Here is a 15,157-nt window from a genome sequence, read left to right as displayed (position 1 = left end):
CTTTAACAGTGACAGCCACAGTTTTTCTCGGCAAGTGCGTTCCAGCTCACAGTGTTAACTCACTGTGCTTCATCCTCAGAGATCCCGGGGTAGCCCTACCATCCCCTTTCACCAAAAGGAAACCGAGGCTCCAGGTTAACTTGCCTGCCTGTGACCTCACAGGAGCCAGGAGGCATAGTCAGTACCCGAAACTCATGACCTGCAGCCACAGGACACTGCCTCCCGTGACTTGTGAACAGTGCAACAAGGGAGCACGAATTTGGTATCAGCACCCACCCCAAGGCAACACTCAAAACAAAAGAAGCCTTTCTTTTCTAAATACATAGCTGCACTGGCAGGTCCCAGACTTAAGCGTTATATGAAGAAATTAACTCGCAAGGTTCTAATGTCAAACACACCCACTTCCTCCCTCTCTCCTGTGAGGATAAAATGCCCTCTGTCCTCTAACTGAGGAAGCATAGAGAATAATTTTCCCATTTATTAAAAAGTGAAACATGACCAACTCAAAAGAGAGGCCATGGAATCTGTTCAGTTAAGACTAAGTTTGCCAAGGTCCTCTCCTCCCACCCCCGGCTGTCCATATGGGGCACACAGTCATAAAGCTCAAAACCAACTTCCTAACACAAGGACCTCTGATAAATGCCATGCTGCTGTTGGTTAAGCCTTGCCTGGGAGCCAGGACCTGCAGGCAGACATGACTGAGGGGTGGCCCTGCCGGTCAGAGCCTGAAGACTGGGGGGCGGGGGGGCCAACACGTGCAGGGTCTGCTGGGGGGTGGGGGGGGCGGGGGCAGGGGAGGGGACGCTCCACTGGATCCAAGGACTGGAGAAACCGGAGGCGGCTGGGGCTTGAGACAGCAAACGGCACCGGAAATTTGGAAGTGTCTCTAGCTGGGCAGGCTGCCTTCCGCCCAGAGGAGACATGCATGTGGACAAGCAGGTTCTCTGCTGGCTCTGGGGGACTATGACGAGATGAGGGGCTCAGTTTGAGGGTTTCAGAAGCTCGAATAAGGGTGCCTGGACGATACCAGTGAATAGTACGCGGACCCTCACAGACCAGCCAGTGACACATCTCCACTCACACACGCACACGGGAGCCTGCAGCTCAGGGCCGTACATCCTGAGAGCAATGGGTGGGGAATGGAGCCTCTGGACCACCCCCATCCAAGCGACAGGCTGAGGAGAAACTGTCACGGTGATCGAGGACAGGGCAGCTGGACCCAGCAGTGGAGGCAGACACAGGTTGGAGGGCCTCAGGAGGGGAAAGCCAGAGTGGAGGGCACTGGGGGCGGGAAGCCTGGCTGAGGAGGGAGACAGGAGACGTGCAACAGCAAATGGCACCAGAGGAAATCTCTCCAACTGAGTGTGGTGCCTTCCACCAAGAGGAAGCACACACAGGGACGGCAGGGGCTCAGGAGATCCTGGGATGGCAGGAGGGAGGAACAGGGGAAGGGCAGACTCAACACGGTTTATGGCGTAGGGGGGTTACTAAATAGCAGCATCAACTTCCTTGATGATGCTGGAAGCAAAGTGTCCCAAGGTGGGGGTGGGCTAGGAGGGGAAGGGGCTTGACAGCATCAATTCCTACTCAGTACAGACAATGAAGGAAACAGACAGCAAATGACCAGGACATGCGTGCAAGATCCTATTTGAAACTTCTCCTCCACACAACCATTTTACCGGCCTCAGAAATGCATGTACAGATGGTTAAAGGTGCTTTGGGTGTGTATTTTGTCAGATTTTTTTAAAAAAATCATTTATGACAAGGCCAACTCCACTCTCAAAGGGGAAGGAGGTGCAAAAAGGGTCAGGAACTTACTGCTCTTGGCTGGAAAACACCTCCCCTCTCACGCTCTTCACTGAGCTGCCTGCCCAGAATAATCTGAACGAACACCTGGAGGTTGAAGCAACCCAGCCCTGTGGAATCTGTGAACACAGCCAATTTAAAACTGACTACTGGGCTTCCCTGTTAGCTCAGTTGGTGGGGAATCCACCCACAATGCGGGAGACCTCGGTTTGATCCCTGGGTTAGGAAAATCCCATAGGGGAGGGAATGGCTACCCACTCCAGTATTCTGGCCTGGAGAATTCCATGGATTGTTATAGTCCATGGGGTCACATATAATCCATATACCTGAATATACATATCTTAGATGCAATAAAGTTTAAAAAAAAAAACAACTGACTACTATCTGATTCCTTTCCAACATTTATCTGGAAAATGGCGTGTGCTGACTGGACAGAACCTTTAGTTCTACATCAACCCTTCCCCTGAACCAGTCCCAGGGTTGCCCAAGGAGCAGGCAGGTTAAAAAAAAAAAAAAAAAACAGAAAAGTTTCACTCTTTCATCCCCAATGCCAAGTCTCTTAGTATCACCTAGTGGTTTGTTCAGTAACTGCAGGTAACAGAGCTTCCTAAGGGGTCGCAGAGTCAGACACAAGTACTTGACTGAACAGAACTTCCAAGCAGACACATATTGGCTCCATCAGGTCTCCTCGCCTCCTTCCCCCTGCTTCTCTCTCTGCTAAGAGCTCCAGCTGCTCCTCTCCTATCGTGTTCCGTGGCCAGTCCTCCAGGCAAGGCCGACCGTGACCCACTGACATAGACCATAGATAGCACACAGTGAGTGTTCACCAGCCGCACAGGATGAAGTAAACTGGAGACTAATAGCTGTGGACTACAGCAAATGACTCCACACAAGTTTGTGTGGAACAACCTGTGCAGTTGAAGTGAAAAGTGTTAGTCACTCAGTCACACCTGACTCTTTGTGACCCCTTGGACTGTAGCCCACCAGACTCCTCTGACCGTTTTCCAGGCAAAAACGGTGGAGTGCCGCTTCCTCCTCCAGGGGATCTTCCCAATCCAGGGATCAAACCCATGTCTCCTGCGGCTCCTGCAACTGCAGGTAGATTCTTTACCACTGAGCCACCTGGGAAGCCCCTAGGTCATTCCATCACCACTCAGAAAGCCTGCAGGAGTGGGGATTCCAACAGAGAAGTGGGCTAAGGGCTTGTCCAGGAAGACAAGCCAGGAAACAAGGGTCTGCCGCCCGATTCCACCACTTCATTCACCCTGCAAACTGGGGCAGACAGTGCCGCCCCTGCAGGGAAATGGGGAGGGTCTGGATGATGTCTCACAGGGTCAGTGCCTCACAGAGGGTCCTAATCCTGATCAGAAAATAAAGAGCTGATACAAGTGAGAGAGAAGGAAGGGGACTACAGGATGGAAGTCTGAGAGGACCAACATTTTTCAGTGCTTCAAATGGAAATGTTTGCTTCAATTCCTTAAAGTTAAGTTTTGAATACTTTGTGAGTGTGTATATTTTGAAAGGAAAGAAAGGTTGTGGAAAAAATGAAGATTAAGTATCTTACTGTCTGAGATTCTTCTCTTAACGTTCAGTCTTACAACACTGTGCACTGAGCATCTCTTCCCCGGCACAGCGCCAACGGCTACACACTGATGCAGACGCTAACACCTGACGGCCCACGGACGGCTGCTCCTCTCCTCCCGCCCCAACCACACAGGTGCGAAGACAAAGGTGATCCTAACAGTCCCCATCCTGTTCAGTGAGTCCTCCTAGAATCAATGAATGGTACTGCTCTGATTCAGAAGTCAATATTCACGATGTACAGACAAGCCAGAATGAACACCGCTTTCAATCTTTTGGTATAACCACTATTTAATTAAGTTCCTTTTATAACAACATCACTGTTTTCATTTACTATTTTGCTAAAGTCCAATAAGCACTGTAATTATGGAGGTCAAAAAATCAAAACCAGGAAGGGCAGCCAAAGGGGAGAGAGAGAGTTGGGTATTTCCTGGGGTTGAAACTTTAAATCTGACTTATGGTCCCAAGTCATCACTGTTGGTTATCTATTTCACCTTCTTTCAGGGCAAATTGTCAGAAGTTGACTATAGTAACAAGTTTCCCCCTGAAAAGCCTTCTCTTCAATCCATCATTGTTGGTATGTATAATTTACTACTTGGATCTGTTTAGACAGTAACTTTAGGAGGGTGCTCTCTTCAAGCCATCTTTTCCACAGGAGTTGGCAGGTCTGCGGAGGAATGGTGTTACAGGAATGGCATAAAATGCCAGCACTGACTCCATATCACACAGAAGATACAAAATTGAAACCGTTATTCTCACCTCTGTAATAGCTCAAACATTAAATGGCTGAATTAAAGTGCAACCTTATGAAATCTGCTGACAGGCAAAAACATTGAGTGGTTAAGAGCCTTTCTTACAATTCAAGACATATACAGTAAACCACATACCTTACCACAAATCACTCAAATGAAATGATTTATAAACTCAATGGCAATACTAACACTGTGAAACGTAGAAGTCCATAAGCCATGATTATTCTTACATATTTTATGCATCAAATTTTGTTTTCCTAAAGTCAACACCTAGAGGTCATATTAACATTTAAAATCCATGAAAACGCAAGGCACAGAACTTTCACTGATATTTCAGGCTCAACAGTTGGCTTGTCAGTGACATTCTGATGCTGTTGACCTGCCTTTCTGTCATCTTCCTAACTGTTTAGAATATTCTCCAAGTGTTTTCTTCCTCATTACATCACTGTGCAAGAACACACACTATCCTGGTTATCTTATCAGGTGGAGGACTGTTAAGTGACCAGAATGTGCCATTACCCATTGGCGACAAATCAACTTACATTTTGTCATAGGGGAAGAGGGAGTCCCATATAGGGAGGTCTATAAAGGATACAGAACAGAAACACCTGCAAGGACATACACCTGTCAAGTCAGATGTGAACTGAACTCTCACCCATGTGAGTCTGCACACAGGGGCTGGACCTCCCCCACTCAGGGCCTGCTGCATGGTCACCACCTGGGCTACTTGGGAGAATTTGAAGAGAATGAAAAACACTGGAGAAATTATTTCCCAAGGACAGGAGAAAAATAGATATGATTTATAAACCACCAAAGCAAAGCTCAATCAGGGTATATTATTTAAAATAAATACAGATCCAAGAATTCATTTTTCTGAGCAGATCCAATTTGTAGTGATTTTATGGCTCTCTCCAGTGACAATTTTAAGGTCTAAAACAGTATAAAATCATCTATTAAGTGTGTTTTACTAAAATTCATAATAAATGGCATGACTAGAGCCTCAATACCCCACAGAACAGAATGTTTTTCAGCTAAGACCTCAGTTTACAGAGTTCTCTGAGACTAGAATTCTTGCTCCTATTTGGGCATTCAGCCTGGTCTCTCTCCTTGCCACCATTATTTACACACCTTTAAAACAGAATACACTGGTGCACAGTTTTGAAAGCAAAACATAAAGAACGAAATAACTCTGTGTGTGATCTGAAAGCATTTTATATAATTCAGGTTTGGGAGAGGACAAGTGATCCCCAGTAAAAGCCCAGGAGGAGTTTAATGTTCATCACTCACCAGGCTATGTTCCATTCCAGGCTCTGGAGGGAGCACCAGCTGAGGCTGCCCCCTCTGCTTGTATCTGTCACACTTACTCTCAACATGGGTCTGTGCCTCAGGTTTTGCACTTAGTTTCAAAACAAGCTATAAGAATTAAGATTTTCATGTTCCTTTTGCTCATCTCCTGGCTCAGTCATTCCTACTGAAAAATGACATATACTCCCTCTCAGACTGACATAAACCACTTCCTGAAACATGGAAGCCTCCCCAAGCCTCTGCAGGCCTCCTGTGCAGGTTCATGCTTCCCATCAGGTTGGGGAAGTGCTTTTCCCTTCCGTCACCTGCTTAAATCAGAGTTTACACTTAAGAAAAACAGCGAATGGAACAAAATGTTGACAAATGACACCATGAAGATGGCCTTGCCACCAAAGAACGTAAAAGCAGAATGCAATGCAGTAATGGATAAACAGACCATGAGTAACTGAAATCTGGCTACATTTCACTCCAAAATGCTGTGTATGACTATTATTTTCTGTGTGCAGTTGATCTGAGTTACATTTCACTTGTGGTTACACAAAACTACCCAGCATGCATTAAGCACAGACATAATGACAGGGCAGATAGATGATCCAGAAATGCGGACACCCAAAATAAATGACCCTGGGGTCAAAAATTGGCCTGTGGATATTAATATCCTTCTAAGAACTCAAAAGAGAATAAACTTATTCAAACTGCTGTTTCCTCCTGTTTCTTTCCCAAATTTAATAAATAAAAATGATACACATAAAAATTACTCTCAGCAGAACCGCTTAGATGTTAATGCAAGTCAAATTCCATGACAGCCAACATCAACAGATCTTTTAACTAAGGAGCTAGAATTTCACAGTTAAGTGCTGCTTAAGGTAAGTGGGCCTACCATTAAAGTTACGTCTGCGGTAGTGATCTGACCAACTACAACCTCAATATGCCTTTCATTTTTATCAAGTAAACCTCCCAGGAGGGGAATATGACAAAGGGGGAAAAATTCTAAACAATCTACTTTACCTAAGCTCAGTGTGACTCCAACAGTTACTCAGTTGAAAACCGTCAGCAACTACATTCTGCATTTCTAAGGTTCAGTAACCAGGCTCAAAAGAATGAAACATTTTAAAAGGAACCATGCTTTTGCTCAGATAATGAAAACATTATCTGACCTAATCAAAAACAGGGTTAAAAAAAATAAATCTTGGGGGGAGGTAATGGGGAACCATCAATTCAAAAGTGATTAGACTGTAGCAATACTCTACAGGAATACAAATAACTAAGAGCACCCAGTGTTGCTCTATTTTATTTCTCTTTTGGAGGAGCTGCATCGCTTGCAGGATCTTAGTTTCCCAACCAGGACTTGAACCTAGGCCCTGGCCCAGTGAAAGTGCCGAGTCCTAACCACTGGACCACCAGGGTCTTTCCTAACAATGTTCTAGAGAGTAGTTTACCATCAGATTTTAGCAAGTCAACTAGATTTTAACATACACAGCAAACTATGTATCAAACCACATTTAAAGTTATTTGACTAGAATGCTTTAAAACATTTAAAATGAATCTTTTCTTTCTCCTTTTAAATAAAGATTGAGGAAATTTCCCAGGAATGGAGGTTTTCTTTGTGAAGTGGGCTTCCCCGGTGGCTGGGCAATAAAGCATCTGCCTGCAATGCAGGAGACCACCTACAATGCAGGACTCCCTTGTTCGATCCCTGGGTTGGGAAGGTCCACTGGAGAAGGAAATAGCAACCAACTTCAGTATTCTTGTCTGGGAAATCCCATGGACAGAAGAGCCTAGCAGGCTACGGTCCATGGGGTCACAAGAGAGTCAGACACAACTTAGCAACTAAACCACCACCACCCACTGTGAAGCAATTTTAGGAATATAAACATAATGACAATGCTTTCTGACTTTAAGGGCTTCCCTGGTGGCTCAGCTGGTAAGGAATCCGCCTGCAGTGTGGGAGACCTGGGTTCGATCCCCGGGTTGGGAAGATCCCCTAGAGAAGGGAATGACTACCCACTCCAGTTTTCTGGCCTGGAGAATTCCATGAACCATATAGTCCATGGGGTCGCAAAGAGTCGGACACAACTGAACGACTGTCACTTTCACTCTGACTTTAAAATTAGAATGTCCCCTTTTAAAAGCATCATACCATGCATCTCCCACTACAGGTTAAGAATGATGTTTAACTTAATGATCTACACAAAGGCTGTTACTGTTCTCCCTTGACTCTTACAGCTTTCCCTTGCAGTGAACACGTTTTAAAAAGTTACAATAAAAAATTCACCTAAATAACCTAAAAGTTATCATTTTAAAAGTCCAAAATGCTGATGCATCTATCAATTAACTTCTCATTTTAAGAGAAACCCAGACACCTAGATTACTCAAAATAATGTATTTTGTATAGGAATAAAATGCTCATTTAAAAACTTTTTCAAGTATTGCTTCTGTCATCTTTCTACCAACAAAAGGATGTGTTTTATATTTGATGGAATTCTGACCATTCGTAAAAGAGTATACATTTTGCACCTCTCTACTGCTTTCACCGTCATCCTGGTACCAAATGCTGTCAGAATGCCAAAATGTTAAACCAGCAAACATTAAAGCCTAAATAAGACAGTTCAGAACCTCCCTGGTGATCCAGTGGTTAAGAATCTGCCTGCCAATGCAGGGGACACAGGTTTGATCCCTGATCCAGGAAGGTTCCACATGCCTCGGGGCAACTAAGTTCATGCATCACAACTGCTAAAAGAAGGAAATGAAGGAAGAAAGTGAAGTTGCTCAGTCGTGTCCAACTCTGTGACCCCATGGACTGTAGCCTGCCAGGCTCCTCTATCCATGGAATTTTCCAGGCAAGTGTACTGGAGCAGGTTGCCATTTCCTTCTCCAGGGGATCATCCCAAACCAGGGATCGAACCTGGGTCTCCCTCATTGCAGGCAGATGCTTTACCATCTGAGTCACTAAGCCCTCACTATAGAGCCTGTGCTCTGCAACAAGAGAAGCCACCAAAATAAGAAGCATGATCACATCCAGACAGTAGCCCCTGCTCTCCGAACTAGAAAAACCTCAAGCAGCAACACACACCCAATGCAGCCAATAAACTAAAAAAAAAGACAGTTCATTTTAACTGGGCTAATGGGGTAAGAATCTGAAGTGCTGGCTACTGGTACTCTTTGGATAATGAATCCTGAGAAACAGCCCCAGCTTCTTAGTCATGTGTAAAAACATACACGCTCCTGCCTCTGACTGCCCACTTTAACTTTAGAAACAGAAGCCATGAGGCTTTACAGTTTTATTGTGAACTGGCCCTACCTTCTGAGCCTTAGCATAGCAAATGAAACATTAACTTCAGGCCAAACTGTTGCAGTTTTTCTTTTCCAGTCGAGTTGGCCTTGCTGTGCTAAAACTGAATAAAATCCATTTACTCAATACAATACACGCATTAAAAAGAAAAAAAACCAATACTTTCTTATATCCTAAGAAATAACTCCAAAGTTAGTAGAATCCTCAGGGATTACGACCCCGAGGTTGTAATAACTGGAACACAGACAGGACTATCCATTAGTCACACAAGGGAGCACAATTACTTGGTCAGAAGGCAAGACGTGGAAATGTAAATGTCAACAGAAAATGACTGATAACGGACATGGATTTTCCACTTAATGTAAAAGTAAGATATCCCTCCCCACCCCATTCTGCTCATATGTCATTTTACTTTCAGTGACACATAAGGCACAGGTATTGTTCAGAAATTCATTTGAACACAGACTGTCTGCTCCCATCTTGGCCTCAGACCTCTATCTTTTGAACTATACCTGCAATCTTTATGGCTACAGGATCCTCTGAAACTGGAACCAGCCCTTCCTTGACTTCCGCCTGCTTTTCAGAGACCAGGGGAGACGTGGCGGGAGGGGAATACTTAGTTTCCACAGAAACCACAGGTGAGGAAGAGGAAGAGGGCTTAGAATCATGAAAAAGACTGGCCCACGACTTGGCAGGCTGACTGGCAGGCACAGTGCCCGCTGCGGAGGCCGGGGCATCCGCAGGAGGTGGGGCGCTCTCGGCCTTGGCGGGGTCCGAGTCCGAGCTCTCCACAGTGTGCAACTCCACCCCATTGGCAGCTGTGCCCTCACCCAAGGATTCAAGTATTTGTCCATTAGTGACTCCAAGGTTCTCAGTAGTATCAGTCCCCACGGAGGGCTGAGCCACAGCTGTCCTCAACAGGGTGTCCCTGCCGGCCTCGGCAGGGAGGCAGGAGGCCTCTGAGTTGGCCCCGGGGCAGACCTCGGGCTGCCCTGCAGTCCTGGCCCCGCTGTCCAGGGCTCCGGGGAAAGCCCCAGCAGGCCCGGCGTCGCTGACAAAGTCCGTGGCATCCTGAGGGCTGCCCCAAGTCCGGGGGGTTCCTGCCATGGGCACATCCCCCATCAAGTCTGCGTCCTCGGCACCTACACTGTTGGGGACTGCTGGGCCGGCGTGGCCATTGACCAGGGCTTCCGCCGAAGGTTCACCCTCGCCACCGTCTTTCAAGTAACTGTAATATCCAGGGGGACGTTTTTTCTTCTTCTTACGCTCCCTTTGTCCAAGACCACCCGAAACACCATCGTTCTCTAAAGCTTCCGCCTCGGCATGAGAGCCGCCATCCAGGGCAAGGGCAGGGCCCGGGTACTGGCAGTTGGCGGAGCTGTAGTTCACTTCCTTATCAATGTCATCAGGGAGCTTTTTGGAAGTTGTGCAGCTAAGGATAAATTCAGGGGCCTGAGGATTCAATGTGCTTGAAATACTGTAGCTGGGAGTTCTCGGCAAAGTGTCACTGGGTTCAATTACTTCATTAACACCAAATTCAATTCTCTGATAGTCGTGCCCTGTTTAGAAAGAAAATGATCAGTAAATATCCCACTAGTTAAGAACACAGCTATACAACTTATGAAAGTCTCAGTAATTATTTCTTTTTGAAACTGAAACCTTAAAATCTTACAGTAATTAACAAAGCTATAACATTTAATTTGTGCTAAATAAGTAATCTGCTGAAATAAATAATAACCACAAAATTGTATTTAGTTTGAAGATATGAAATACAGAAGCTGGTATCCATTTTGTACTCACGGCAGTTAAGGTAGAAATTAAAATGAAACTATGAATAGGAAACAAATGCTATTCTGCCTGTCTGAACATGTCCCTCAAAGCAATCTGATTTTATTAGTTTACTTTATACCTAAGACTAGGGCATATATATTTTGGAAAACTTAATTTTTAAAAATCAAGATGACCAACTTGGGGACTTGAAAACCACTGCTTGCTCACACTCTCTATGTATTTTATATATATATATATGTATATATATATATATGTACATATATATATGTGTATATATATATATGTACATATATATATGGTTTCTCTAATTTGTCCAATTTAATAATTCAAAAAGTATGAATTATACAAAAGCACTCTTTCAAATTATCCATTTCCCAGACTCTTCTATTAACAACCTTAACTGAAGCCCAAAAATGGCCTTGCATGAGTGCCTGTGACTTCTCCTAAATTAATTCATATTGGATTAACTCCATGAGTAAGGACGGTGCTTCCAAAAATCCCAAAAGATAAAGTTAGGACTGCAAACCTTTAAAAATCTCCTTGAAATCCTTTAATACCTCTTCCCCACTGACAACAATCCACACGTTCTTTCCATTTAAGATGGACATTTTTTTCACAGATCACATCTTGAAAATTAGGGTGAGTTTCAGAATCAAATGAGTTTCTCAACAGAAACTAAACACCAATGTCATCTGATGAAATAGTTAAACATTTTGAAGTTAGGAAAGGATGTGTTTTTTAATTTATTTTTCATGCACTACTGAAGATTTCTCAAGTCTAGCACAAGAGGCCCACTTTTTCTCAAGGCGTTTATTTCAAGAAAAAAAAAAATCACAGTACTAAAATAATCATATTCTACTCAGAAAACTGAATATATTTTACTTTGGAAGTATTTTTAGAGGAGAAAAAACAGCCCCACAGAGGGGCCAGGGCCCTAAATAGTTTTCTAATTCTCCATTTGGTTTGATATCACACACCCTGCGAGTGGGGAGAATACACCAGCCAGACAGCAAAACATTCCTGAAAAAAGAACATGATGATGGTTACAGCTAACCATCTATAGAGATACCGAGAGGACAATTTCAATCCTCTGGCCCTTGAGCACTGATTCGTGGTTTCCTTATTTTGAAAACAATCACCAAAGGAAATGTATTTCTCCATTATCCCTAAAAGTGAGCTGTCCAGTTTGCTTCCAGGGAGCTCCATCCACTGAGGCTGCGAGGATGCAGAGCTGCTCTGTGGACCATGACGGATGTAGCTGAAGCAGGGAGGCCGCCGTTCAGAGACTGGGACGTACATGAGGAGTCACAGTGAAGTTAGTATGTGCTCTACCACGCAGCCTGTGCAGAGTTTGGTTATTCCTGACAGACACAGTGCGTTCTACATCGTAATCATTAATCTTATCGTAACATACAACACTCCAGAATGTGATGTGATATTAATGGAATCATTCTGATATGCTATAGTTGTTACCAAAACATTTACCAGACTGTGGACAGTCTGACCAAATCGCTGCAAGGCTGAGTCCTACCCAGAACAGTTCAGTTCCTTTTCTTATGCAGGAACACGGGTTGTGGACACACACATCCACTGCACTCCAGGGCAGAGAAGTCTGGACAAGGTCCAACCTGTCGGGCTAGAAAAGTGGTGGAGGGCCTACAAGCTCATGGGCACTTGGATCATCAGGCAGGAGATTTGTTGGGGGAAGGAAAATTAGCTCAAACACAACAAACACACCCTAACACGGCCCTCTCAAAGCCTGTGCCCTGCAGCACTCACAGTACAGTAGCCTGGGGTGCCCAGATGGGCATCTGAAGTCCGAGATGCGCAGAGGCACCCAGGAGATGCTCATGCCCACGTCTGTCTGAGAACCACTACTTAAGTGGCTTCCTCAGTTGACTTCTCCAATCAGCTTACAGTGAGTCAGGTCAACAATCATGGCGCTCTCAGCCATGTGCAGTGTTTATTATCAAGGGGGAGGGGTACAGAGAGTAGGAAGGCAAGGTCCCTGCCTCAGGGGATTACATCTATAGGGAGACAGACATCAAAGATGGAAATGACGAAGCAGAGGGTGGGTGAGATAAAGCCTCTACAGCTTTACGAGAATTTGCTGCATGACTCAGGGAGCTCAAACTGGGGCCTGTGCCAACCTAGAGGGGTGGGAGGGGGTGGGAGGTGGGAGGGAGGTTCGTGTTGGTACATGGCAGAAACCAACACAACACTGTAATGATCCTTCAAATAAAAATAAATAAATTTAAAAAACAGAATGCTCCTCAACACACACAAAAAGAGATCTATTTGGATCAGAAACTACAGAGAGGTCAGAGGAGCTGGCAGGATAACCAGATTGGGGAGGGGAGGGGAGGGGAGGGGGTAAGGCTACTTCCCGCTTTGGGGACTAACTTAGAAAGGCCACATTAGGAGCCCCCACCTAGAGTGTGCGGAGCCGGCCGTGGTGGGAAGTGCCAGAACAAATTACTCTCAAGCACTCATCCAAACCCTCCCGAGGGTTTACAACTCTGCAGACACTGCACCGTGCACACAGAACCGGATGCGCTGCGGTCTCCACCGCCCACAGCTGAACTCAGCCTAAAACAGGGGGGCAGACTCACGGACTACCTGACAGTGAGCTGGCACCGTAGGAGAAATGAAAATTACACAACAGGACAGAAGAGGCCTTGGGGAACGGGGGCCTTTAAGCTGGCTTCTCTCAGTGTGAGCAGCTGTGTTTTTGGCAGATTAAAAGATGGACTTGAGAGGAGAGAGGGGAGAACGGAGAGAAACGGCCAGGAAACGTTAACTGAGCAGGAATGCCAGCCTGGGGTGGGTGGGGGACGTGGTGGGAGCAAGGAGGAGAGAGTGGAGCAGAGGGGAGAGGCCCTGCGACACTGGGGGTCTGAGAGGGAGGGGGAGCCTTCGTCTGCAGCCAAAGCCCCTGGGAGGATGGTAAGGCACAACCTGAACCAGGGCTCTGACAACAGGGAAGACAGCGAGACATCTGTGAGCCCAAGCAAACACTGGCAGCACAGCAGCTGTGTGCCAAGTACTGGAAGTCAGGGAGCACCTCAACCCACAGATTAACAAGGGGGCCCCAGAGGCTGGGAGGCCCAGCAAGGGTGCCTGGGTCCCTCTGGCATCTCTTATTTTATCCTCGTCCTAAGTCATCATTAGAACTGTCCTACCTTATGTTTCTTATAAAGCTGCTAATAATTTTAGATAAAATCACTTTCTCATACTCGCTTCGGCAGCACATATACTAAAATTGGAACGATACAGAGAAGATTAGCATGGCCCCTGTGCAAGGATGACATGCAAATTCGTGAAGCGCTCCATATTTTTCTCCAACTAATAAAAATAAATGGAAAAAAAAAATCACTTTCTCATTTGTCTGTAGATAAAAAGTTTACATGGTCTCTGCAAGGTTTATATTTAAATCTAAATTATAATAAAACCCTTTCTGACCATGCTATAGAAACAGGGAACCAAATCACTGCTCTCAAAGAAAAGGTTCAGCTTCCAGCTTCTCCAAGGCCACTGAGGACCTTGAGCACGATGCAAACTGAAAGGCGGTCCAGACAGGTTTGACACGTGCAGTGGCAGCCAGCAAGACGAGAGGACCCTACTGTTAGTGACACTGTGACATACATGAGAAGGCTGCAACTCAGTAAGCATCACCCCCAGTGATCAGCTCAGTGTCTGGGACAGAGACAGCCAGCTACTCAGTCATAACAGGACAGGAGGTGAAGAGGTCACCTGAATTCCCAAGAGCCTTGATGACAGGCGTGGACATAGCCGCAAACTCAGGACAAGAGAAACGAGCTGCCACTGAGCCGGGTGGAAGGCACGTACTCAGAGACTTGCCAGCTCTGGGCCCAACAGCCGGTGCACTCAACAGAGAGCCCACTCCAGAACCCACACAGACAGCCTTGGCTGTGAAGGGTACTCCTGTGCCAGAGGATTCTTACAAAACAAACAGAAATGAGCAATTATTTCCAAAACTCACCTTGGAAGTCTGACACTCTGAAGCACAGAATAAACTTTAATTCATTAGCCAAAGTGGTTTGGTGATTAAAGCTACTGGAGTTTACAGCAAAAACATCAAGCAGGAAAGGAAAGGAAGGAAGCCTGCACCCGCAGCGCGTGCACTGGGGAGCAGAGGGCAGGGCTTACCGTCGGGGAGGTCACCAGCAGCCTGTGCGCCACACAGAACTGTCCCGCCGTATGGAGGAAGCTGCCCAGGGAAGGGGAAAAGAGTTTAACTCAACAAATTGTTAAAGTTCAACACATGCTATTTCATTAAAGCAACCCTCATTAAAAGGCTATTTATCCATGCAACTTCTCATAACACTATTTTTAACAAAATAACACAGATGGGGAGACAGTAAGATTAAACATCTTCATTTTAAAACACCATTAGAATGCTTTCCAATACTGATTGCTATCAAACAGATCCGAAAATGAGGCAAAAAATAAAAAACGGGCTCCAATGGCCATGTCAACCAGCTACAAAAGGCTCACGACACACCCTCTGTTTCACAGGAGTTGCAGAGTGCACATCAAATAGCATATAAACGCTTGTCTTTGTCCACTGACCAGTGGCCATCTGCACACGTTGTTCACCATCACTACA

General features: G+C 45.6%; 1 protein-coding gene and 1 non-coding gene across 2 annotated transcripts in view; one reads left to right on the top strand and one right to left on the bottom strand.

The window, feature by feature from the left end:
- Positions 1 to 15,157, bottom strand: part of USP10 (ubiquitin specific peptidase 10) — a 64,870-nt gene that overhangs the window by 14,135 nt on the left and 35,578 nt on the right. Inside the window, exons 3-4 of the mRNA XM_043898198.1 lie at positions 14,698 to 14,758; positions 9,249 to 10,295 (exon numbers count right to left, since the gene is read on the bottom strand). Of these exons, the coding sequence (XP_043754133.1) occupies positions 9,249 to 10,295; positions 14,698 to 14,758 (1,108 nt within the window). The remainder of the gene's footprint in view (positions 1 to 9,248; positions 10,296 to 14,697; positions 14,759 to 15,157) is intronic.
- Positions 13,760 to 13,866, top strand: LOC122692914. Its single transcript, XR_006340728.1, has one exon. It is a non-coding gene; the product is annotated as a U6 spliceosomal RNA (small nuclear RNA).

The sequence above is a fragment of the Cervus elaphus genome, chromosome 4 (genome assembly GCF_910594005.1).
Source record: "Cervus elaphus chromosome 4, mCerEla1.1, whole genome shotgun sequence".
Classification (NCBI taxonomy): Eukaryota; Metazoa; Chordata; class Mammalia; order Artiodactyla; family Cervidae; genus Cervus; species Cervus elaphus.
The sequence above is the reverse complement of the archived record's forward strand: the minus strand, read 5'-3'. Positions and strand labels throughout refer to the sequence as shown.